Source organism: Felis catus, chromosome C1 (genome assembly GCF_018350175.1).
Source record: "Felis catus isolate Fca126 chromosome C1, F.catus_Fca126_mat1.0, whole genome shotgun sequence".
NCBI classification, from domain to species: domain Eukaryota; kingdom Metazoa; phylum Chordata; class Mammalia; order Carnivora; family Felidae; genus Felis; species Felis catus.
This window is the reverse complement of record NC_058375.1, coordinates 82899285-82926863: the sequence shown is the minus strand read 5'-3', so window position 1 is coordinate 82926863 and position 27579 is coordinate 82899285. Positions and strand designations below refer to the sequence as shown.

Genomic DNA, 27579 nt, shown 5'->3' with positions numbered 1-27579 from the left:
ATTTCTCCTTTCATTCTTACTCATTTTCTATGCTTCTCAACTCTGCATCATGTTTTGCATCCCATTTGACTTTGCTGCCTTTCAGGTAGTCTTCCCATGTATCAACTTGACTAATTCTCTTCAGCTATGTCTAATCTCTTGTTTATCCCAAACTCTTAAAATTCTGTTTTCCCAATTTGTTGTATATCTAAGTGTATATATATAGATATATATATAGATATATATATAGATATTTAAATTTCTAGATATTCCTTCTTTTGCTTATATTTTGAGTGATAAGTTTTGAGTTTCTTATTCTTTGATTATACATCCCTCTTTTATTTTGCAAACATAATAAACATTTGATTCTAAATCTGATAATCTCAGTTATCTATATTCCCTTGTAAGTCTGGTTTTGTAGCTTTTTCTGCCTCCTGACTCTCACTTCCAATATTTTTTTTCTCATTTGTTTAGCAGAATTATTCTGTTATGAGTTCACTTTCCATGGAAATTTATTTATGGGAATTTTTTGACACCTGGTGTAAAAAATCCCTCCAGACAGAGTTGAAAACTGCATCTTCTAGTTACCTGTGGACACCATGACTAGGGGTCACCTTTAAACCAAATTTTCAACTTGAAGTTTTGCAGTCCACACAAGTGTGCAATCCTAAGGGAGATTTATTTTCTTTTTCATCCATAATTAAGGCTAAAATGGACATTTACACCACCATTGCCCTCTGGGTGTTTCCTAGTTCACAAATTGAGAGCATTGCTTTTTGTTTGTCCTTTCTTATGGTTAAGCCCTGACTTTTTTCTCTCTCTAAGGTATGTCTAAGCCATTAGAAATCAGGCTGTAGGCCATCAGGGACCAGCAGAAACCTTGAGAGAAGACACCACCCTGCAGGTAGTTTGTCCTTAGGAATCTCTGCTTTGTCGTCATTTTTGATCCCTGAGAAATTTTATTTTGACACCAGTTCAGTTGTGCATCATGTTAACCTTACTGCAGAAATGGAAAACTAATTATTTAGATGCTTCCTTCCTTAAATGATGGCTATTCGTTTACAGTGGCTTCTAGAGTAAAACCAGAGGATTTATACAAGTTTTATAAAAAGTGAAGTTTCTTAAAAAATATTTATCATTTTCAATGAAAATTCTGCTTTAATACTTGGAGATGATTAATAATTATTAAAACTGACTCATGCTTACACCTTCACAGCTGCTGTTCTGGGCCTTAAAAGATTTCTTCAAAGCATATCACATGATCATCTTATAAGCAGGCCAGCAGAAATTTCTAAGTTAATTACAGTTTGGCAGAGTGTATCCAAAACCTCTTATCTGAACAGTGAACCCAATAATTTAATCAGTCTGTCTGTTGATTAATCACGTTCTAATCCATCTGATATCAGCTCTGAAAAAGCTCTTCATCTGTTCCTTGTAAAACTTATCTCTGTGAATGCACAGCTGCTGTGAGCTATTGGTATTAATAACTTGAATAGGAGACAGAACACAATGGATTCTCAAAGCCTGCAGAAAAAAGTTTGAACTCCTTAAAACAGTCATTCAGGACTCTGTAATCTGACCCAACTCTACAATCTTCACATCCTCATTTCCTGTTGCTTTCTCAACTTCAGCCCATGTACTAGTTAAGGCCAGGTGCCTGAACTCTTCTGTTTTGACTGTTTCTAAAGCTCATGTTGATGAACGAATAAATATGTATTTAATCAAACATCACATCGGACATGTGCTGTAATATTTCACTTAAAATCCTGCAACCTCTCTGTCATATAGCAAAGCATGTAGTGAAGCCAGTTTGACAGATGAGAAAGTCAAAGAGCAAAACAAATTACTTTTTGGTGTCCTATTTACAAAGTTATAAGCTCTTTGAAAAAGGGCAAGAGGAAAGACAAAAGGCTACACAAGTCTGTGATTGAACATTTTACTAGTATGACATAAATAAAATTCAAAAAATTAATCTCCATACTTGGACAGTGTGAGATACCAAATCCTTTAGACGTTTGACACTATCTAAGAGGTCAGGGATATTTGATCCAAAGTGAGCACTAGAGAGTGTGTGAGTAAAATTCCTTCCCTGACACATAGTAGACAGTCAGAATATTCAGTTTCTATTCCTTTTTCCCCTCCTTTAGCCTAATCAGGTTGTAAATTGTTTCCCTGTTCATTCTAGAACACAATGTGTTGTTTGTTTTTCCTTTTACTTGTACTGTCTTACCCTTCTTAATAGACTATCCATTGCATCAATTCAGTCCAGCTGCAAGACTGAGATTGAGTGTACCCCAGGCTGTCTGTGTTGACGGTCTTCAGCACATCAACACATTGGAGTCACAGAATTCTTGATGCAACCTAAAACATGAGAGGATTTTAAAGAGTTCTTGCAACTTTGATCTTGCAAGGTTTGGGGCTATAGGAATAGGAAATGGATTGTTATGGTTTATTCAAGACTATGGAAATTTTCATTTCATTACATGATAATAATTTTGTCTGTTTTACATCCACTTTCCTAATTAATAATTATACTTCATTAGTGTCCATATGATATTTTCTTGTAAGCCTTCTAAGGTGAACCTTGCAAAGACCAGTCCTGTGTAGTAGATTCTTTAAGACTCCTTTAAAATTACTTGCTTAGCTCTCAATTACTCCATTTTTGTTTATATGACCATATATATGAATCATGGACTTGAGAGATTACAAGATTTGAATATGACTCTACCTATACCTTATAATTTGGAACTTGTCAGGGGCCTATGGTTCTATCATATGAACTGTAACAGAGGAAGCCCTCCACAGAAAGAGGGAAGGATGAAGAGCTATGCAAATAGACGCAGAGAGAAGAGACAGAGAAACATTTCAAAATGAGTTTCCTTCCTTCCTTCCTGTTACGGGATTTTTTTCCTTTTCCTTAAAGTAAATACCACATCCCTACTTCTTAAAAAAGTCTAACTTGTTTAAATTGATTTGTTTTTCTTGCAACTAAAATTAGTGCTGATTAATATCACCTGCATCAAATGTTAAGTGGTCACTAATATTATTCATATCACCTAAATGTGCCTGAATTCCAGTCTCATCTCTAATGCTCACTAGAGCTGGGCAGCAGTAGACAAATTCTCTGATAATTTATCTTGTGTTTGTAGATAACACTGTCATTCTTGTTCACTGTGTTTTCCATGTGGGTAGACAGATTCAAAGTTCCTGATGACAAATGGGTAAATTTGGTCACAATTTCAGGTTTTTGAGCGCTATCTTTACATAAGACACTAGGATGGAAAATTGATGTATTAAGAACAAATTTTCATCCTACCCATTCCACCACTCCAAAACAACCACGTACAGATTATTCTGACCATTATAACATTTATTTTGAGGAGTGATCAAATATTAATATACTTAGCTCATGAAGAAAATAAAATGTTAGGTACTTCTTTCATAATAGTGGAGTTGCACTGGAAACTGGGCCACTGTTGAATTTTATTTTACTTTTTTGCTATTCCCAGGGAAGCAGTATGCCAGATTTATAATGATAGAACCATATTACATAACAGGATATTTGTTGTTAGATTTATTTGCAAAGTGATTCTCCTCTTTTATGGAATAATGTATAGATAAAGCCCACTCATACAGAAAGTGATATATTTTAGAAGACAATTTGTCATGCAGTGCATTTAATTTTTAAAATTCTAGCTTTTAAAACTAATTAAAAGATTTGTTTGACATGAAGAGCCAGTTTATGGCAGAATTTTGGGAATTAAGAAAGGAATGACTTACCCCTAAGATTTAAATTACAGGTTTTCAGGTAAACCAATGAAAATTTACCTATAGTGTATAACAATATGCACTATGATACCACAAAACGCATAAAACAGATTTCTCATTTTACCATGTGTTTCTGCAGTTCAAGAGTGAAACTTCTTTAAAATTATATATCACTAATACTTTTAGAAAGTCATCGTTGCTCCACCATCCCCAATTTCTCCCCCAGCATCTACCTATTGTAAGAGGTAACCATTCCTCTGAATTATTTTAATTATTTTCTTATACTTACATTTGGTCACATAAGTGTGTTTCACTAAACAGTATGTTATGTTTTTTGTTTTGTTTTAGGTATCATATTCTATATATTTTTCCACAGCTTGCTCTTTTCACTCAACAAATTTCTAAATTAATCTGTTGTGGTAGAGTAGCTCTGGTTCATTCTGCAAATTTTATTTTTCATTTTAATTCAACTTTTTTGGACCCTGTTTCTTTTCCTAGCCTCTTAACAAGACATCTCTGCAAAGTTTCTTTTTCTGTTCATTGAGGCCATAGTGACTATCTTGATCCAGTGGTAACCATGGAAACACTATAGTTTTTTTTTTTCTTTAGGATAAGAGAGGTCAAGTAAATGAACTTAAACAAGCAAATATAATCGCCTGTTTACCATTTAAATCTCTTTACTAATGCTGAAAAATCACTAGCATCACTTCAAATGTTAAGGGGTCACTAACATTCGATTATATAATGGTAGTTACAATATCACACAAAGCGGAGATATCACCTAACATTTTCTTATCTATAAACATCAATTGTAAAAAATCAGTATATTGTTAATGCACTGAAGACTAGAACTATGGTAATTCCTCTTCTTTGTTATAGAGAATAAGCTTGTTTGTTCTAAATATTCTGAATATGTTTGTTATATTAATTCCCTTAAGCAATGCTAATATAATTTAGCTATTAAATATTAAAGCAAAATATTATCTTATGAAATCATGCTCAAATTCTAGTATTCCCAGGTCAAAAGCTTTAGTAAGTTATTGCCCAATTATTGAAGCTTTAACTCTATAATCATATAACCAAGGGTAATTGGTTGTATCCAAGTTTTCATTCACCTTTCACTTAACAATTCCAAGAAGTCTTAAGTTAGTGGAGAAGGGTTTTTTTTTTTTTTTGATAAGGTAATAATAGCAAATATGAATGAATTTGGGAAAGAAAACCTAGAGTAAAACTTCTATTACCAATTTATCACTGGGTGACAATCTTGGAATCTCGGCACTTTCACTGAATTTGGAATACACTGAATTTTTAAATTGCTACAATGGCAACAGTTGACTCACTGATAGTTGACAAGCTGTACACATTAGGCATATGCAATTTGGGCGGTTGTTAAGGATCTTTTTTCTTGGTGAGTTAAAGAAAGAGAACACTAACCTGTTCAGAGAAACACTGCCTGTCATAAATCAACATAAAGGAATTAGCAACCCTGATTATGAAGTAGATAAAATTTCCCTCTGATTTGCTTGCACTTACTGTTTGATCTTGGTTAAAGAGATCATTGATAATTCTCCCATGGTATATTTAGAGTTTAATACCAGATTATAAAAGAGAAAAATAAAACACCCCCAACATTAAAAATAAATTTAACTCACAGTATTCAAAAGAAAAATCTCTAATGTCAGAATTTTAGGTTTTAAGTTAGCACTGAAGTGGGGCATTTTAAGAATGGAGCATTTGCTTGACTGTCCTCTATTTTTTATTAAAAAAAATTTTTAATGTTTATTCTTGAGTGATAGAGAGACAGAGCATGAGTGGGGGAGGAGCAGAGAGAGAGGGAGACACAGAAAATGAAACAGGCTCCAGGCTCTGAGCTGTCAACACAGAGTCAGACACTGGACTTGAACTCACAAATCTGTGAGAGCATGACCTGAGCCAAAGTCGGACCCTTAGCTGACTAAGCCACCCAGACACCCCTGACTGTCCTCCATTTAAATCTTGTTAATTTGGCCATTTGGCCACTGTGGGTTGTTGGCCTAATTGTTATTAGGCAGGTTACTGTAAAATAGTATATGGCTTAGAATTACTGGACCATTGCGGTTTTCCTTACTCAGTATAGGTGCAATTCTTCTATGCTGTGTCTTCTTTATTTTATGATATAAAAAAAAAGCCTAAACATACTGTGAAGATGTGGTCCCAGCCTAGGGCACAGACACAAGAAGCAACTATAGTTGGTTAAGATCGTAATACATTCATCAGCCAAGAAATCCTCTAGGTAGCCAATGACCAGTTTAGGAATTCACATCCACCTGACCCAGAAAGCCTTAGAGTCAGATTGTATCTGAATAAAACCATTGTATTTGGATCCTTGAGATCAGATAAACCCAGGAAGTTAGAGCCAACAATCCGGGAGATCTTAAAAGCTACAGTGTGAGGAAGTTGAAATATGCTTCGTGTCACTGAGGCTCTGCAGTAGGCTGAGATGGGGAGAGGTGGGCAATCTGTGTCAAGCACAGTGTTACCAACTGTAGTTGGGGACAGGGAGCTGTATTCAGGGGTTGCTGAGGTATCAGGGGAAGCAAGGAAAGTCCCCAATTCTAGAGTAACAGACTAGTAGGAAAGGATCTAAAGCAAAGAACCAGTACCTGAAATTTGAATATAATGTCTGTTCAGCAACAGAATAAGGCCAGCAATAAATCCTCTATCCTTCCCCTGCCTCAGGACAAGACCCATTCTAGTACCTAGGGTTTTGCTTTAGGCTTCTTCAAAAAACACTATTTGAGCACCTGTTAAAGGCCAGGCTAGAAGCTGCACATGTGTTAGCAAATGAGATAGTTTCTTTTCCAATCCTTATACTCTAGTGAAAGGTTCAGACAAGAATATAGACAGTTACACTACAGGAGGTTAAGAATGCCAATTGGGGAAGGATATATTGCTATGTTGGCATAAGTCAGAGCAGCTTATTAAGACTTGATGATGTTGGAGACATGGAAAGGTTTCTCAAAGGGACTGAAGTCTAAGTTAAGACCTGAAGAATGGATAGGAAGAGGGATGCTGCTAACATTAATCAGTTGTGTTGAATAAGCAGGAGGTGCTGCTAAATTATAAAGTGGTCCTTTAAATAGGTGCCCCTTCATTTGTGGGACTCTTCAGTGCCAGGGCACATGAGCTGGTGAACTGAGTAAGGACTGTATTCACTTCCTTGGCCAAGTTTTATATAGGGCAAAACCTGTGGCCTAGATTGGATTTATCTAGGTGAAAGTCTTTTAGACTAGGGAGTAGAGCAGAGGAAATGAAGACTTCAAGGCTTAAAGTTGGAATATAGAAGAAAGTTGGAATATAGAAGAAAATAAGCCTGGGGCACCTGGGTGGCTCCGTCAGTTAAGTGTCTGACTTCAGCTCAGGTCATGATCTCACGGTCCGTGAGTTTGAGCCTTGCGTCGGGCTCTGTGTGGACAGCTCAGAGCCTGAAGCCTGCTTTGGATTCTGTGTCTCCCTCTCTCTCTGACCCTCCTCCATTCATGCTCTGTCTCTCTCTGTCTCAAAAATAAATAAACCTTAAACAAATTTTTTTAAAAAATAGAAGAAAATAAGCCTTATTTGATAGAAACATTCCTAGCATCGTGTTCTCAGACCATGGCAGCACTTGAGTTACCTACCTGGGTAAGCTGCACAGAAGCCACCTGCAGGGATGTAGAGCATACATTTAAGCCTTTGCCAAGACAGAAATTTGACCCATTAAACCTGAGCATTCTGGAGTGACTTGAATTGTCATTTTACCCATTATAAGATTGTGGAACACTGTTTCACAATGGCAAATCAAAGTAAGGCTGGTGGTGTTGCCCATAATTACAATAGAAGTGGAATGGCTTAATTAGTAAAACATTAACTGGCAGGATTCCTATAAGTAAAAATGTACATATTTAAGGAGGCTTATTGTAACATTTATACCATTTATTTTATAATATACTAATTCGAATGTAAAAGTGAATGTAAATTACTAGAAATTAACATGCAATGTGAAGAAAAGTCCTTTTATCCTCTGCAACTGTAGCATTTGGCAGATTCAGGAATAAATAATCTTTTGTGGCAAGGGTATGCCTTATCAAACATATGCAGATCAGCACTAATTAATGCTAATTAAGGTTTCCTGTCTATCTAGTTGGAAAAACGTCCAAATGTTATGAAATCCAGTTAGTATGCCTATTACGCTAATTGTTTTATATGGGGTGGTTCTTAATTAAAATATGTAAATTGACCTTAATTGCTATATACTAATGGGGGTTCATGTTATCTCACTAAAAGTGACAAGATGGTGAGGAGGGGTACTTAAATGACTAATTCTGATAAATCCTTAACTAAATGACCTTTACTCAAAATTAATTTTAATTGGAAGTTGGCTAAAGAAACATTTTTCTTCTTTGTTTCTTTTTAGTTTTTAGTAATGTAAGAATGTTACTCTTCTTTGTTAATACAGCTTTAGAAGCAGTTGTACATTGTTAATTACACTTAACAAGCAAGTTAATTTGACTGTTTACTGTTTATAGTTATCAGGAAGTTATTGATATCCTCATTTCAGTCTTGGAAGAACTGAATTCTCATTGAATGTGAATTTATAGTTAGAATTCTATAGGTAGGTTGACCCAGTTAGTTTGTTAGAATATGTGTTAAAGTTTGATGAGCCAGTGGTACTAATATGTACTCCCTGGCTGATTTACATTGGAATTGCTTTTTAAGAAAAATAGTGTTTTTTTCTCTTTACAAAACATTAGCTTTTATTGGAATTAAAATGTCATTGAAGGTATTTGGATTAACTAGGCTGAAACGATATTCTCACATTTTACTTATCAGGTTTTTATTTATTATTTAATTGCAAACAAATTAAAATATGTATGCCCAAAACCAATAAAATAAATTTACATATTTTTAAGATGCTAACCTTACAATTACAGAAAATAATTTAAATAAAGCTGACAAATACTTTGTTTACTCTTTCATTTGGAAGTAGTTTATATTCACATGTAATTTAAAATATATTTTTAAAATTCTTCTCTAAAAATGTGAGAAAGGACTTGGTAAAATATTGTCATATAGAAATGAGCATCGAATAAAGATTGTAGTTTTTCTTGGTCAAAAGGAGACCCAATATCTTTACTCTTTTATCAGGACATCGTGACAAATGTTTCGCCTAGAATCATCCGGGGAACTACCTCTGGCCCCATGTATGGCCCTGGACAAAGCTCCTTCCTGAATATTGAGCTCATCAGTGAAAAAACGGCTGCATATTGGTGTCAAAGTGTCACCGAACTAAAAGCTGACTTTCCAGACAATGTAAGTGTGATTTAACGTCTAAAACAAAAGAATTGGCATAAGTTGGTGAATGTTTATTTAAACATCCAATTCATAGGCTTATAAATATTAATGTGTATAATATATTTTATTAAAGAATCTGCCAGTTGCTTTGCTGATGCATAGAAAGATAAAAAAGAAAGAAAAGCTCAAGAACTCATAAAAATCCACACAATGTGAGGCTTTGTTATAAATGGGTGCCATGCAGATGGAAGAAGTATCTACATAAGCAGAGGAAGAGAAATGAAATCCTCATTTTATTGACTTGGTTTTCACTGTATGTAGCTAGTATTTATGAAGGTGATGACCTTAGGAAGAAATTGCAGGCTATAAATCATTTTAAATATAAACCTGAGGCAGAAGCAGAATATCTTCTTATATAGTTTATTTATGTTTTTTCAGTGGGAAATAATTTACCAAATAATTTTAATACCTTTATACTAAATGAGTCACTATCTTTTATAAAGCCCTTTCTTTAAAAATACTGTGCACAAAGATTACATATATTTCATTTCTTTATGGATTTTTATATGTCGCCAGTAGTTTTTTAACCTATAGGTAGTATTTTCTCTTCAGTAGATGGTTAGAGTTGTTCTCAATTCATTTATTTTTTTCCCCTCATCATTCTGATACACATATGCATATACACAACACACACACACACACACACACACACACACACACACACAATTTTCTGCTCCCCCCCCCCCCATCATTTTCTGTCTCAGAGCTGGTGATGAATGGAAGTTGAGGTTTGGACAATGTGTGTCTTTGTGTTGTAGAAAAGATTCAAAGACGAATTGGAATGTTTTAAGTATTCTAATGATAGATATTTTAAAATCTAATGAAATTTGTGGATGTTTTCCCACAAACTGATAAATTCGAAAATCTTATAAAGGGACTTTCTATTTCATTCTCTTGCCTAACCCATTAAGTTGTTGTTGTTTTAGAGTATTCTAATTGGTTCAAAGCTCTCTTACCTTGAAACAAAATATATACACATAGAATAAAATTAATCATCCTCAAGTCAAACCTTCATATATAAAGGGAACTATCAATACCCATATGATATCTGTAGATTCTGTTCTTTAGGAATTTTTCACTTTCTGAAATTGATGTTGCAAATACTCTATGTTCACATTATGCAATTAACTCTAGTAAACAATTATGTTGAGCTATTTGTTTTTTAAAGGGCCAAAATCTTGTGGGAAGCTTTTCTCAGAAAGACAGGGACAAAAAGTGGTTCAAGTATAAGAAGAATTATTAATGTATTTTTAAACACCATCTACAGGTTTTAAGTATTATACTAGGTACTGAACAACCGTAAAATAATAGCAAAAATAATAAGTGTGAGCTCTTATAATATTAAACTGTGGTTGGTATTGTTATAAATGCCTTATGTATTTTAACACTCAATCTTTAAATAATCTTATAAGATAGGTACTATTACTTTCCCCATTTCACAGAGAGGAAACTGATAGGAAACAAAGAAGTAACATTACATGCCCAGGGTTGCACAGCTATTCCTCGGTTCCCCTTTCAGTTTCCCTGGTTTTAGTTACCAGGAGTCAACCCAGTCTGAAAGCAGATGATCCTCCTTCTGATGTTGGAAGGTCAGTAGTTGCTTTAAGCTTTGTCACAGTGCTTGTGTTATTCACCTCACTTTATCTCATCACATAGGCATTTTATCATCTCACATCATCATGAGAAGGAGAGTGAATACAGTACAATATTGAGAGAGAGAGAGAGGCCATATGCACATAACTTTTATTACAGTGTGTTGTTATAACGGTTCTATTTTATTCTTAGCTTTTGTTGCTAATTTCTTATTGTGCCTAATTTATAAACTAAACTTTATCATAGGTATGTATATATAGGAAAAAGCATGGTTTATAAAGGGTTCAGTGCTATCCATGGTTTCAGGTAACCACTGGAGGTCTTGAAATGTATCCCTCATAGATAAAGGGGGACTATTCTACATGGTGAAACCAGAATTTGAACTTGAAACTTGCTTTTAGCATCTGTGCTCCTATTATTATATATAATTCTCTATATATAGAGAATTATAGTGTTCTCTAGTGCACAAAGTGCAGTATCATTTCAGGCCTTTAAAATTTCAGTATTACTTTTTAATGCAACATAAGAGGATGAAATATAATTTCTCCAGATATTGCTTCTATAGTATTTAGATAAGCCATAGTTTCTGAAAAAAAAATCCCTTTTCCTGGAAGAGAACTCCTGCCATTGGCTTGTCTCAAACTCTACTCCCTTTTGGGCAGGAGTGAGATATTATACAGTGGCCTCCAAGAAATGACAGTAAGTAGACGAGAAAGCTGAGATGAAACTCTTGCTTTGTGATTCCACAGTCAAGTAGAAAGAAGAAGCACATTTAAAAGTTCTTTTCAAAATTTCCCTGGAAACAGTTTTCTCCTCCAATATGCTTTTTCCTTCTGAGAAAACAATGCATGCTTTTCTTGTTTCTAATTCTTTCGCCATTGAGATTATACTCATTATTCTTTTTCTATATCCTTAGAACTAATTTCTAACACTTTTGTCCTCCATATCAACGATAACATTTTAAATACAATTAAAATGGCATTCCCATTTGAACCCAGAGAAATAATGTGTTGCACCTAGATATTGCCATGCTGCGAGTAGAATATCCCCCACTGTTTTGGAATTACTCTGATGCCAAACCCAATGAGCTGAACGAAAGAAGGTGACCCTTCATTTTCCAAGTTTAATTATCACTCTCACTGGAGTTTTCCCACATCATTCTCAAGTGCGTGGCTGCCACCTTTGATGACAGGGATCGGGTAATTCAACCCAGTGTGGCAGCTTCTAAGCAAGGGGTAACTTTTCTGAAAAAGAAATTGTCCTGGGGGTTGTGGAGAAGGGATGTAGGTCAGCTGATAGCAGCAGCAGCTAGTATCTCTCTTTCCAGAGAGAGTAGACACCAGTTGACCATGAACTGGAGGAGACAGCTGGAAGAACACCTTGACTAGAAAGGCATTGAGACCCCTGAAATAGATTGTAAAAGCTTGTTCCTTAACTAGCACAGATTTATACCAAAGCCTACACTTTATACTAGACTTCTGCCTGGCTTTCAAGGTTTCTTTTTATTTATCTGTGAATTAAATTTGGCACACTGATGATTGTAGTGACAGTTTATTACTAAGAGTTTTTTTTGTTCCTAAGCTGAGATTTTGCAATGCTTATTATGAAATGTACTGTATAATTAGGGCTTACAGAAATCAATTTTAAGTGAATCCTTTCATTCTCACTGCAAAAGCCTTAGAAACCATATATTTTAAGCTTCGCAATTTTTTTAACCAAAAAAATACATGCTGCATTTTGTCTGAATGCACTGAATTAGCAAACAAAGACTGACATTTTCTATCATTTGTGGCAGCTAAAGTAAGAGTTAGGCAAAAGATAGGGATTCAGCAGCAAATTAGCTGGTGAAGATAGAAAAGGGAGTGATGGCTTTGTTAGAGAAATTAATAAAGGAAGAACAATTGATATGTAAATATACTTCAATTACAATACACCTCATTCTACTGAAACCCTTCCTCAGTTCATTACTGAGAAATCAGCATTGCACACATTAAGTTCAAAATGATTCCAAACAAGTTGCTCTTCATCAGCATTCCTGAAAGTGCTTTCCTGACCAATTATCCTCTAAATACAGAATTCTGAACCCCATGTGTGTGCCCTGGACTCCTTACACACCCTACCAAAGCCTAACAGCCTTTCTTCAGAATGTTTTTGAATGTGTAAAACCCAATTCAACAGTTTGCAAAGGATTCCTATTGTATGAAAATGAATGCTCAATATATTTTTACAAATACAGTATAGTAATGCACGTTACTCTTTAATAAGTCACTGAAACACAATCTAGTGGTGGATGTAGTAACTACTGGAATTTTAACATAATGGTGACCATCAGTGACACCTTGAGATATCTGAAGCAACTTTAAGGTGATTTTCTGTGGCTTCTGTTGGTGCAAAGTCCCAGGTTATCAATAGCCCTACTATGGTTTGTTGCATTCCTGAGGAAATGCTAAATTACAGCAGGAGGTTAGTGAAAATAAAGAAAATAAAAATAAAGGTCTAAGTTTTTCTCCATCCTAGTTCACGAATTTCCTGTATTCTATCAAGAATTCTATGGACCTCAGATTAAGAACCTTTGCCCAGTGCTTCTCAGCTCTGGTTGCATATTAGAATCTCTTGTGGAACTTCAGAAAAGGTATTTATGGTTAGGCTCTGTCCTAGTTTAGTCATTTCAGAAATTCTGGGATGGATACAGTGAATATCCATTTGTGTGAGTGTGAATGTGTGTGTGTGTGTGTGTGTATGTGTGTGTGTATACATATGTATATATGTATGTGGTGTGTGTGCATATTTTTTATAAAGTTCATCAATTAATCCGACTGCATATAAAACCAGTATCATTCATGACCATTGACATATATCATTACATATTTATAAAAGTCCTGTATCAGAGCTCAAGAGCCTTTTATATGTGCCAGGGCCTGTACTTAGGGCTTTATGTATCTGTGAAGCAGAGTTTTTCCTCATTTTATAGATGAGGAGACTGACTTTTATAAATATGGCATTGCACAGGGCACTGTGTCACGCGGCTAGTAAGTGAAGTCATTGGGGCTGGAAATCTTTCCATTACACCTTGAAGAGGTATTTCACTTGGCACTAAAGAACCTGAGGAATTAAGAGTAATATGTCATTTCAGTTCTCCTATACCCACCCACTCAGATAGGTCAATTATATTGAGCTCTCTTAACCACAGACTCTCAAAAAGGAAAGCAAAATCTTTTTATTAGACAAAGAAAGAAGTCTGTCATCAGCCAACCATTATTTTGTCATTAGTCCCAGCTCAAGACATTTTATAGCTGACTTTAGAGAACAATGTCGGTGACTCAATGTGGAACTTGGTTTGAACTGTTACCTGGTCCCATCTTAAGTTTCTGTATTTGAAAATAGGGAGTCAAGGGATTGAGTCAGATCTAGGTGTCCTCTAAGCAAGGAGGATGCTTACTGCTTATTCAGTGGGTATTCATCACCCCATAACTGCTGCAGTCTTCCTATAGGCACCACAAAGGCTGACTCAGCAGAAGCAGGCTTTCTTTTCTTTGGATTATTTATAACTAAGTCTTACTCATTAGAAATATGGGGATTTTGTTATCCCCTCTCAATCTGTTTAGAAGAATAAAATTTGGTAACAGATAAAACTACAATATATATGTTTCAGGCCAATGATGACCAGTATAGGGTTGTTAACTTTTGCTTTCATTTTTTATTAAACCATTGCTTTCTTAATACAGAGCTTATAAAGCATAAACATCACCTTCGCTCTTTTCCCCTCATGTTCTGAAAAGGATATTCACCAACAGAAATGTAAGCATCCCTGCACTGGAGGGATTCCTTCTTTGTTCCCTCTGGAATTTTTTGAGCTTGTCAATTCTCTGTTTCTGTCAATTTCTACACATTCCCATGTTGATTTATTTTAAATAAATTAGGAAACTGCTGGAGCAAATATTGAAGGGAAGTCTAGTATATCCCCAGGAAACTCCTTCTTTCTTTACACCAGAGCTTAAGTAGTGATTTTCTAACATCGTTCATGAATTCTAGAGAATATAGATACTTCCCAACCTCCCTCCTTTACTAAAATCCAGGATGGTTATCTGCTGACATTACTTTATTGATTTTTTAAAAGATCTATCTAGTGTACAAAAAAATAAAATAAAAATTAATCATAATAATAGTGGAAATTTAAAAAGTTAGGGTGGATTGATGTAAAACGGTCCATGTCCAGTTATCGTAACAAATCTCTGTTTTCACTTTCTAGAGTTGATAAAGTCTAAGAGCTAATGGTATGAGGTTTAAAGTCAGAATAGATTTGAATCTCAGCATCAACTCTGACTTGCTGTTTATTGATGCTCTCAGAGTCTGCTTCCTCATCTGTGTGATAACAAGAACTATTCCCAGAGGTTGTTGTAAAGATTAAATGAGATATTATATGTATCTTGTTTGGCACATTGAAGTTATTCACCACTATAAATAATATTGCATAGGATACCTTTATGCATTTAGCTTTTATTCCTTTGTAAAGTAATAATTAGTTTTCATGAAATATTCTGAGAGGGGGATTTGGCAAGTCAAAGGTAACAGCCTATTTATAGCTCTTGAAGTATATTGCCAGTTGATTTGCAAACCATTTGTGAACTAACAGTGCATATACAAGTCACTATTTTAGAAATAATTACCAACTAAAAAATTAAAAACTAGCTCACTAAATATGCTTTTTAGTGATACTTATAATCTTGAATTTATTATATGTAATATAGAATGTAAAGTCTTCTGATCTTTATTCAGTGTTTTATTTGTTATACTTCTGTGCTTTAATATCACTCATTCTTTTGACTTAGTTTCCAATTAAAACAAGACTTAAATAATGGCAGTTATTAGTATCAGCATAGAAAGAGAAAAATTAAAATGTGTTTAATTCTACAAACAAGAGTAGCCAAAATGAATCAGAATGCATAATGAAGCTCATAGTTCTGTGATTAGTTTCTGGCTTCATGTAGCCAAGTATTTTTTTTTTTCTTTTTTTTTTTTTTTTTTTTTGAATAGGATATTCCTAGTTCCTTAAAAGAAAACATTAGCTACAGTTTAGATGGAGTAATGGGGACTGGATTTACCATCCCACCTGAAACAACAACATAAAGTAAGGTATAAAATATATGAAACAGCAGTGTTTAAGACCTGGAACAACAGTCAATAAAGACAGTGGTCACTGAGAGATGGAAAACAAAGGAATGAGCTCTGCCAATGCTCTAGAATGTTTCCAGGCCACATTACAGGGAGAAGAACCCAGAAGTCTCTCTGAGTTGAGGAGACAAAGCTGAAAGTCCAGAGAAACCAAGGTGGCTAGAATTCACAAGATAGAACACCAGAAAGCAGAGAGCTGCATGCAGGGAGTACTCCAGCGACCTGCAGAAGGTCCCTCTTGAGTGTTCAACAGAGTACATCAGCTCATGCATGTGAGTAAATTACAAGAGACTGCAGAAAGAACTTTCTGAATGGATTAGAGGAACTAGTACTCATTTCTTAAAAGGATCTGGGAATAATGACTCTTCCTGCCAGCCAGACTGGAAAACCCCATGATTCACAATTAGCCATAGGCTTAGCACTGCTTCAGTCATGCCCAACAACCCTTAAAAGCCAGATCTGAAAGATTCAAAATATTTCCAAGTAATCTGCAACTCAGAACAAACCTCAAGAATATAGGTATACAAAAATATCTAGCACCAAATAAGATAAAATTCACAGTGTCTGGCATTCAACTAAAAATTACCTATCATGTGGGACACCTGGGTGGCTCAGTCGGTTAAGCATCCAACTTCAGCTCAGGTCATGACCTCACAGTTCGTGGATTTGAGCCCCTTGTCGGCTCTGTGCTGATAGCTTGGAGCCTGGAGCTTGCTTTGGATTCTGTATTTCCCTCTCTCTCTGCCCCTCCCCCCCCACCTCTCTCTCTCAAAAATAAGTAAACATTAAAAAATTTTTAAAAATAAAAATCAAAACAAAACAAAAAATGCAATCAGACTTCCAGAATGAAAACTACAATGAATAAGATGAAAAATACACTGGTAACTAATAACACCGTATTAGGCACTGCAGAAGAAATGATTAGTCACCTTGAAGATAATAGCAATAAAAACTATCCAAATTAAAATGCATGGGGGGTGGTTGGAGAGTGGGGAGTAAATATACCATTTGTGAGCTAGGGACAACTTCATGTGGCCTGATATATACTGGAGTTTTCAAAGTTTGAAGAAACAAAATGGCTCCAATTCCCAGTTTTGCATAAAACTATAAGCCTTTCCACCTGCAAAACAAACAAACAAGTAAAAAACAAGAAACTTGAACTCCAGGCATAAGAAACATGAAGAAAATTATACCAAGGAGTACATCATAATTAAATTAGTTGAGCCAATGATAAAGAAACAATTTTGAAATCAGAGAAAAAAGCATATTCTTTACAGAAGAACAAATATAAAAGTCACTGTTTTGATTTGTTGTCAGAAACAATGCACGCTAGAAGACAACAACTTTCAAGTGCTGAAAGAAAATAAAAGGTCAACAATTGTTAATGTAGATTTCAAAATTCAACAATATATCTTTCAAAAATACAGGTGAAATAAATACTTTTTCAAACACGAAAAGCCAAAATAAAATCATCATCAGGAGATCAGCACCACAAGAAATGTTTAAAAACTGTTTTAGACAGAATGTAAAATGCTGCTAGGTTGAAATATGGATCTACACAAAGAAAGGAAGAATACCAGGATTTGTAACTACATACGTAAATATATGATTTTGTTTCTTCTTATTCACTTTAGAAGAGAATTGTTTGTTTAAACAAAAATATAAGACTGTGTGGTTTATAAAATATATAAAGGTAAAATGACAATAAAGTACAAGAGTTGTGAGGAATAAAATGAATTATACTAATGTAAGCTTCTAACAAATTATGTAAAGTTTTGTATCACTTGAAGGTAGACTGTGATAACTATGTACAATTGAAGCTCTAAACAACTAATAAAATAATGCATCTGAATTATAGCTAAAAAGCAACAGTAGAGTTATAAAATAGAATCATACAGAGTACTTAAACCAAAAGAAGGCAGAAAAAGAGAAACATACTAAAGAAGAGATGACACAAATAGAAACCATGTAGTAAGATGATAGAGTAAAACCTAACCATATCAATAATCATATGAAATGTAAATGGTTGAAACATTCCCAATTAAAAGGCAGAGATTTTCGGATTGGATGAAAAAGCATGACTCTACTGTGTATATATTGCTTACAAGAAAAATAATTTTAAATATAAAGACACAAAAAGGAGAAAATTGAAGCAATGGAAAAAGATGTACCATGCTAACTCTAATCAAATAAAATCTTATAATATTAATAAAAAAAACAAAGTAGATGTCAAAGCAAAGAATATTGCCAGGGACAAAAAGGGAGCATTTTATTATAATGAAATGGTCAGTTCATCCACAGGTGATAGCAATCCTTAAGTTTATGCACCTAGTAACAAAATTTTCAGATAACATGAAGCAAAAACTAATAGAACAGCAAGGAGCAATAGAAAAACTCAGAATCACAGTTTATTTCTATACCTACCTATAAATCATTAATAAAACAATGAAGGGAGGTCATTCAAGATTTGAAAAATGCTATCAACCTATCTGACTGACATTAATAGGACATGCCATCCAATGGTAACAGAATACACTATCTTTTCAAATATGTCCATAACATTTATTAAAATAGACCATATTCTGTGCCACAAAAGAAGTATCAATAATTTTAAAGAATTCAGTTCATTCAAGGTATGTAGAAAAAGAAGAATAAACTAAACTCAAATAAGGGATATAATGAAGATCAGTGGAGGATATTGGTAAGTTAGAAAACAGTATTCTCTCTCAAAATAGAGAATATCAAGGAAAGTAAAGCTGATTCCTTAAGAAGACAGCCAAAATTAACAAAACAGACAGACTGAAGAAAAAAGGAGACAAGAAACACAAATTATCAATATAGGGAATGAAAGAAGTAGCACCACTGCAGATTCTACGGATATTAAAGGAAAAATTATAGAATGTTATAAACGATTTTATGCAAATAAACTGGACAGATCTTTTGAAAGACAAAAACTATCAAAGCTTAGTCAAGAAGCAATAATGTTAAAGAAATTGAATTTATAGGTCAAAACATTTCCATGAAGAAAACTACAGACCCAGATGGCTTCCTGAGTAGATTCCACCAACCCTTTAAGAAAGAATGATTCCAGCTCTTTGAGGAAGACATGGTCACAGCTAGAGTGGAGCTTTGCAGGCTCTGCCCCTGCTCCCAACTCACTGCTGTTCTCTCTTGCTGAGGAATAAGTCAGTCAGGAAGCCATGGCCCGAAGACACCTGTGGAATCAGAGGTGGCCATTCACCAGATTAGAATTACTCTAACCAGCCGCAACGTGAAATCTTTGGAGAATGTATGTGCTGACTTGATCAGAGGCACAAAGGAAAAGAATCTCAAAGTGAAAGGACCATTTCGGATGCCTGCCAAGACTGAGAATCACTACAAGAAAACTCCTTGTGGTAAAGGTTCTAAGACTTGGGATCGTTTTAAAGATGAGGATCAACGATCTACTCATTGATTTGCACAGTCCTTCTGAGATTGTTAGACAGATTACTTCCATCAGTATTGAGCCAGGAGTTGAGGTGGAAGTCACCATAGCAGATGCTTAAATCGACCTTTTTAATAAATTGATTGTTAGTTAAAAAAAAAGAAAGAAAGAATAATGCCAGTTCTACACACACACTTTCAGAAAAGTAAAACAGGGGGAATACTTCCCAACTAAATCTATGGTGCCAACACCTTATTACAACTAGACAAGGACAGGACAAGAAAAGAAGAGTATAGACCATTGTCCTTCATGAACATAGATGCAAAAGTTCTAAACAAATTTTAACAAATAGAATTCAATAATATATAAAGAATATAATGACCTCATCATGACCGAATGAGGTTTATCCCAAGAATTCTAAGTAGGTTTAACATTTGAGAATATTGTAATTCACATAAATTACAAACTAAATAATAACCATGAGAACAACATAAATTATATAATTATCTCCATAAACCAAACAAAAACATTTGAAGAAATCCAAAAATCTGTTTTTAATTTAAAAGAAATTTCAGCAAACTAAGAATAGAGAGGTAATTCCTTAACCTGGTGAGAACCATTAAACAAAACAAACAAAAACCTACAGCTAACATCCTAGTTAATGGTGAAAGACTGAATATTTTCTTCCCAAGAGAAATAAGATAAGGATATCTGCTCTCTCCACTTCTATTCCACATTTCTGCTAGAGTTTATTTGTTTAAATAAAAGAGTGACAACAACAAAGAGATATGCAGATTTCAAAGGAAAAAGTGAAACTGTATTCACAGAGGATATGATTGTTTATGTAGAAAATATGATTAAATGTACCAATAAAAACCACTTTATTTACAAAACCAGGAAGCTACCTTATAGGTTGTTGTTTTCATATTTTATTTCTTAAAATATTGCATTAAAATAGTGTTTATCTTCATTACCAACTTTTCTTGTAATCCCTTAAATTATGCACCTCTGGAGACTGCCTAATTCACCTAATCCTGGTCATGGCCTGTCAAAATTCTACTTTAAATAATAAATGAGGTTAGGGGCGCCTGGGTCATGATCTCGCGGTATGTGAGTTTGAGCCACGTGTCTGGCTGCGCTGACAGCTCGAAGCCTGGAGCCTGTGTCTCCCTCTCTCTTTGCCCTTCCCCTGCTCACACTCTGTCTCTCTTTCCTTCAAAAATAAATACTAAAAAAATGTTTTAAATAATAAATGAATTTATTAGCAAAGTTGCAAGATACAAGATCAACTTATAAAAGTCAATTATACTTTTTATATGCTGGCAATAGACAACTGGAAACTGAAGTAAATATATCATATTGTATTAAAATTAAGCAGCAAACACATGAAATTGGGATAAATCTGACAAAGATGTGAATGACATGCATCCTGAAAACTACAAAATCCTGCTAATAGAAATTAAAGAAGACCTAAATAAATGAGGGGCTCTACAATGATTGGAAGAGTTAGCATTGTTAATATGTCAAGGGTCCCCATACTGGTGTAAAGATAAAATGCAGTCGTAATCAAAATGTTAGCATTACTTTTTTTGGTACAATTTGACAAGCTGATTCTGAAATCCCTGTGTAAGTGCAAAGGACTTACAGTAGCCAAAATCATTCAAAAAGAACCAATTTAGAAGTCTAACACTTTCTGATTTCAAGGCTTATTTTAAAATTGCAAGAATCAAGATACTGGCATAAAGATAAATATACCAATAGATTAAAGGAGGATAGCAAGCCCGAAAACAACTCACACGTCAGTTGTGTGAACAACTGACTTTGTCAAAGTTGCAAAAAAGAAATTCAGTGGACAAAATATAACAATATATAACAAATGATGCTAGTAAAATTGGTATCCATATTCAAAAAAGTAAGTGTTCACTCATATCTGACATGATATATAAAAATTAATTCAAAATAGTCATAGACCTAAATGAAAAACCTAAAACTATAAAACTTCTTAAAGAAAACATAGGTGAAAGTTCTTGTGATCTTAGGTTAGGCAAATATTTCTTAAATATATACCAAAAGCATGGTGCTTCAAAGAAAAAAAAATGATGTGATTTACCCAAATTAGAAAGTTTTGCACTTCTAAACCTATTGTTAAGAAAGTGAAAATACAAACCAGAATGTAAGAAAATATTTACAAATCACATATCTGTTGAAGTGCTTATATCCAGAATATTTTTTATATCCACGATATTTAAAGAACTTTCAAAACCCAACAGTAAAAAAGCAAACAACCCTCTGCACTTTGACCAAAAAAATTTGAGCAGATACTTCAAATTTTTTTTAACGTTTTATTTATTTTTGAGACAGAGAGAGACAGAGCATGAATGGGGGAGGGGCAGAGAGCGAGGGAGACACAGAATCTTCCGGAAGCAGCCTCCAGGCTCATCTGAGCCATCAGGCCAGAGCCCGACGCAGGGCTCGAACTCACGGACCGCGAGATCTTGACCTGAGCTGAAGTCAGATGCTTAACTGACTGAGCCACCAAGAGACCCCTTGAGCAGGTACTTCACCAAAAAAGATTATGAATGATAAATAAGCACATGAAAATGTGCTCAACATCATTAGTCATTATAGAAATGCAAATTAAAATCATAATGAGATATACACCTATTAGAATGTCTAAAATTTAAAAGACTGATCATACCAAATGTTAGCAAGGATTTGGAGGTACAGGAACTCCTATACCTGAGGCATGAATAAACATAATAAACATGTTCATTATCTTGATTGTGATGATGGTTTCAAAGTACATACATATGATGGGGTGCCTACGTGGCTCAGTTGGTTAAGCATCCAATTTCAGCTCAGGTCATGATCTCACAATTCATGGGTTCGAGCCCCACATCAAGCTCTGTGCTGACAGCTCAGAGCCTGGAGCCTACTTCAGACTCTGTGTCTCCCTCTCTCTCTGCCCCTTCCCTGCTTACATGCTCTCTCTCTCTCTTTCTCTTTCTCTCAAAAATAAATAAAAATGTCAAAAAAATTTTAAAAAACCAGTATGCATACACATGTTAAATCTCATAAAATCGTATGCTTTAAATGTGTACAATATTTTGTTATACTTTATATAACATATAATGAATTATACATATATAACACATAATTTATGTATATATAGCATATAATTATACAGAATATAGCACAAATAATATAACCTATATAGAATATATATATATATATCATATATAAAATTATACTTCAATAAATCTGTTTAAAAAATAGGTTCAATTTAAAATTATATGGCACTTTTCATGGAATGTGTCCTGGAAATTAATTCCAGGTTTAGCTGAATGACTAAACCCTTGTCACTGAGAGCTTCAATCTCTACCCCATTGCCAGAGCCATCAGTCAATTATTACCCTTTACAAAAGTGTCTCGCATTTTGGTCACATTCACTTTGATATTGAATCACAGGAATTAACAGGCTAAAAGTGACCTTATATCATATTAAGAAAAAAAAGAAATATTGGATTGATTTTTAAGCTGTTGTTTTGTGGGATAATAAAATTTATCAAAGCTTTTTAAATAGTCACAATATATAGGCATTAATTGCCTACAACATACTTTTTTCTCAAACTCCCCTTTACTTTGTAAGTTGTCAGGCTGCCTTTTGGATAACAATACTGTCTTCTCCATTTGGAAGTATGGCAGGGAACACACTGAACCATGTTGAAAGAGACCCTGGGGATGGTGATGGTGCATTGAATTAGGCTCTTATTAGTATGACTTGTTCATTAGAGAGGCAATGGGAACAATTTATAAATTGTATATGTTTGCTATATAACCATAAAATTAAACCAAGTCCATACTCAGATAGGTGAAGAGTTCTGTTCAGTGGGTTCACTTACTTTCTTAATATCAATTTAGTAATCTTTCATCAGTCAATATAATGTTTTTGTGGAGAACTCAACTCTGATGCATTCTTCTTTTAAAATACTTGGGAAACCAGGAAAGAGAAAGGATAGGGTAAAACCTTCTACTTCCCCTCCACCCATCCCTGTAAGTCTCTGAAATATGTCTGTTTTTAACTTAAAGGGTCCATTTAAAAACAGAAAAAAGCACAACTGTTTTATGAGAGCTTAAAAAATAGAAGGTAATACAAAGGTTTTTATTTAATATAAGATACTACAATTGTTTTTTCATTTGCTTTGTTATAAACTACTTATCCTAGTTGACTTTTGGGCAGATGGGAGCTTACTCATAGACAACATTTCCCCCCCACCTTCTTTTTTTACCACTAGGCATCTTATTCTTTTACAGTGTACCCTACAAGGCATATTCTAGAGGTTTATTATTCACAAGGAACTATTTTCATATTTTCCCCTTAGGTCTTGTAGACATTTACTTGAAAGTATTCTTTATTCTTTAAGATAGTTCAAACACACACACATGCGCTCACACACACACACACACACTAATTCAGTTTTGTTTGTAAAGGTTTGTATACTGTACTTTAATGACTGTTTTCATTTTTGTAACCATTATTTATGTTTGGATAATTGATTTCATTTAAGCAGAATTTAAGGTTGTATCTGAGACCCACAAATAAGATCTATTAATTGTAAACCATATAAAAGGAGAATAGTCACAGAAGCCTTGGACAACTAACTTAATCACCAGGGAAACCATTTTTAAAATATCACAAATGAGGTAAACTTTGATAGAATTAATATGTACAATGAACCCTCCAAATTACTGAAAATTGTATTCTGTGGGATTTGTCTTCATTTTACGAACTAAAGTTATGAAAATATACATTAGAATGAGCGCCATTTTAGTAGGGATATATATTTATATAGGCAACTTGTGGTTATCCATTTCAATAGCAGATGGTGAAGAATCAATCAATGGATTTCATCAATAAGGATACAATGATATTTTTACCAGTATCTTCTAGTTTTATATCAAGAGTATATTTCATAATCATGTTAGAGTTAAAAGGGAAGGTTAAAAAAAAAGAACAGAAGAAAAAGAAAAAGAAAAACATCTTTTGGCAATGAGCCTTTTCCCTAGGCAAGCCCCAAATCTTAAGGGAAGTACAAGAAGCAAGAATTGAAAAAGGGATTTTAGGAATTCAAAACATAATAACTTTTGTATAGCTATTTATAGGACACAAATTTCTATTTCTCTGAGTTGATCTCAGAATGACTTTGAAAGGAAGGTATGAATATCATCCTCATTTTATACTAGATTCTGATAGCCAGATGAAGAGAAGTAATTTCTCGAGGAATTTTGTTTCAGACTATAAGTGGTAGAATTTTAAATTGATAACAGAACATCTGACATACATTTACAATAGGAAAATTATTTTTTTTAAAAAAGTCAAGCTTCAGAGTACTTAAAAATGCTCATGTGTGATTCACTTTTTCTTTTCACCTGGGTTTTCATCCCCTTCTAGTGGAGGTGCTAATGAGCAGAGAAATAGGAAAGGTAATCAGCCAGAGGGAAGAGAAGAATCAAAGACCTAGATAATTCACAAACTGGAAAATGAGCTCCTAACTAATCAAGACTGGATTGTAAATAGGATAGAAAGAATTTATGCATCCCTGGTATCGGCCTGAATAGCATTTGTACCCAATCCAAGAAAAGTATTTGTGAATTTCACAGTTGGCTATTTTTTCTTCCTTTGAGATTTTTCTCCTGAACTAATTATCCATTGTGTACATGAAGCAAAGAAATAACTTACCATTAAAGTCATTTTTGAGGTGGATATTTCACTTTGCATGTTGTTAAAATGCCTGGAGCATTAATAAGGAATGAGTTAACTTTATTAATACAGCTTCTTTGGGGAGTTTCTGATCTATATACTGATCACCCAAAAGGAAATTTTGTGTCATATTTTATTCATGCAAAATTTAGGGAAATAACTAGATTGACTAATCTTTCCATAATAAATAATTTAATTTAACTTTGTGCTGCCTTTTGCATTTTAATTTCTTCATAATGTGTCCTTTAAACCCCCAATATTAAAATTATCAGTGACTGTTTCTGTTTGATTTAGTTTAAATTGTAAATTTAGTTATGGCTGTTGGGTTACAAGGTATGGAGGATGGTGCCTTAATATAGGAAGTGAGCACATTTACAGATAGGAAAAGCTATGTGTGTGATCAGTTTTTTAATGAATTGTTGGAAACAGGGTGGAAATCAACACAAACAATGACATATAACACTACATAACAATAATTCTTATCATTACCTAGACTGTAATTGTGCATGAAATACTTCACATTTCATATACTTTCATACCTACCATTTAACTGCAGGGTTTTATGTCATATTTTGACTCAGATGTGTTGCCTTTGTCTCTGCTTAACACCTTCCAAAACCTTCCCAACTCAGACTCAGCCAGGATCGTTGCAATATGGTTGATGGTTACTTTGAAATTCAGGCAGGACTTCTGCTTCTCCTTCACATGTAGAAAACCAGAGAAATCACCACTCCTACCCTAACAACCAGAACAAGTCCAATAAACTGCAAAATTGGGCTTTTAAAAACCTACCAGATATCTGAGGATACAAATTAACCTAAATGAACTAAATTCCAGAAAGTAAAAGATAAGCTCCTTTTAGGAGAGAAGAAACACATGACTGCTTTGCTCCCTTCAGGAATGGTGAGAGGGAAGGGAAGTGATCATAGACAAAGTAGGAAAGTTTTAAAGAATATTTAATAGATGTGTTTGGAGTGGTCTGATAGGTGAGAATACAAGGAACCCAGACACAGACCTTGTCAGCCTTTAGCAACCAACTCTTTCCCATGTTATTTCATTGAGGAGCCTACCAGATAGGGGCTGAGGCAGCCTGAGAGAGATCCTCTCCAAGGGAAGCACAGCCGTCTCCCATTATAGGGCAGCACCATGCTGAATGTTTGGGCTGCAAAGCATTCTAGGCCTTTGCCAGTTGTACTGCAGTGGCTCTTTTGAAGGTTTGAGGAAGGGAAGCTCATCAGAAAGATATTCTGAAGCACAGAAAGCTAGCACAGAGGACAACAGAGCAAAGAAATTCCCTAGCAGCACAAAAAGCTAGCAGCCGGTCTATAAGCAGCAAAAGATATCCCATGGTTTGGGAAGTTGGTGGCTGGCCTAATCATAATACAGAGACTGGAGTCTTTCTGGGGCCCAATTCCCAAGTCCTCCTGAAGAGAAAAGCTCTATCTATCTATCTATCTATCTATCTATCTATCTATCTATCTATCTATCTATCTATCTTTCTACTATATCTATCTACCTATCTATTATTATTATTTTTTTAATGTTTATTTATAGAAAGAGAGACAGAGACAGAGTATGAGCAGAGGAGGGGCAGAGAGAGAGGGAGACACAGAATCCTAAAGAGGCTCCAGGCTCCAAGCTGTCAGCACAGAGCCCGATGCAGGGCTCGAACTCACAAACCCTGAGATCATGACCTGGGGTGAAGTCAGATGCCTAACCGACTGAGCCACCCAGGTGCCCAGAAAAGTTCTGATTCAGCCATCAAAACATTTGAAGCCAATGGGAAGCTGAATCTAAGTATAACCACAACAAAGCCCAGACTCAACAACACACTTCATTAACTCAGTCTCCTTCCTACATTGTCAACCTCATAATAGAAAAGGTGTATCATTGTCTGGGGGTAATTATTATTTATGTAAGTCTCTACTATTCCTTTATACAAACTATCTGGAATACAATAAAAAATTATGACATGAGAAGAAAAAATGTGACCCAGTGTCAAGAGAGTTTTCGTTCAAGTTGTCAGTAGAAGCAGATCCAGAGATAAAATTGGAATTACTTTAAAATTACCGTAATGAATGTGAAAAAAAAATCCAGTGGAAAAACATTCATGAAAAGATGTAGAATTTTATCAGAGAGTTGTAAAGTATTTAAAAAGATCCCAATGGAAATAAATGAAGAATACTGTGTTAGAAATAAAGAATTAATGGGATAGGTTTGCAGGAGACTGAATATAGCAGAGGGAAGAATCAGTGAAGTTGAAAGACAGAGTAATAGAAGTTACCCAAACTGAAACAAAACAAAACAAACGTATCACAGTAGTTGAGATGTGTGTGATAATTTCAAATGCTCTGGCATTGATGTAATTCAATCTTATAAAGAAATAAAAGAGAAATTTGAGCATAAATTATTAACCCAAATGGTGCCATCTTACAGTGGCCTTCCTTGAACAACTTGTGGAAAGTAGTCCCCATCCCAAATCCCAATAATACTCACTACTATTGAAAGTATC

At 34.6% G+C, this 27579-nt stretch overlaps 1 protein-coding gene and 1 pseudogene across 3 annotated transcripts in view; both read left to right on the top strand.

Annotated features, from left to right (window-relative positions):
* The window catches only part of DPYD (dihydropyrimidine dehydrogenase), an 869175-nt gene that overhangs the window by 516766 nt on the left and 324830 nt on the right, over positions 1-27579 (top strand). For all 3 annotated transcript variants that reach the window (XM_045036245.1, XM_011284844.4, XM_045036247.1), the window contains one exon: positions 8911-9075. In XM_045036245.1, the coding sequence (XP_044892180.1) occupies positions 8911-9075 (165 nt within the window). The remainder of the gene's footprint in view (positions 1-8910; positions 9076-27579) is intronic.
* Positions 18561-20210, top strand: LOC109502995 (annotated as a pseudogene).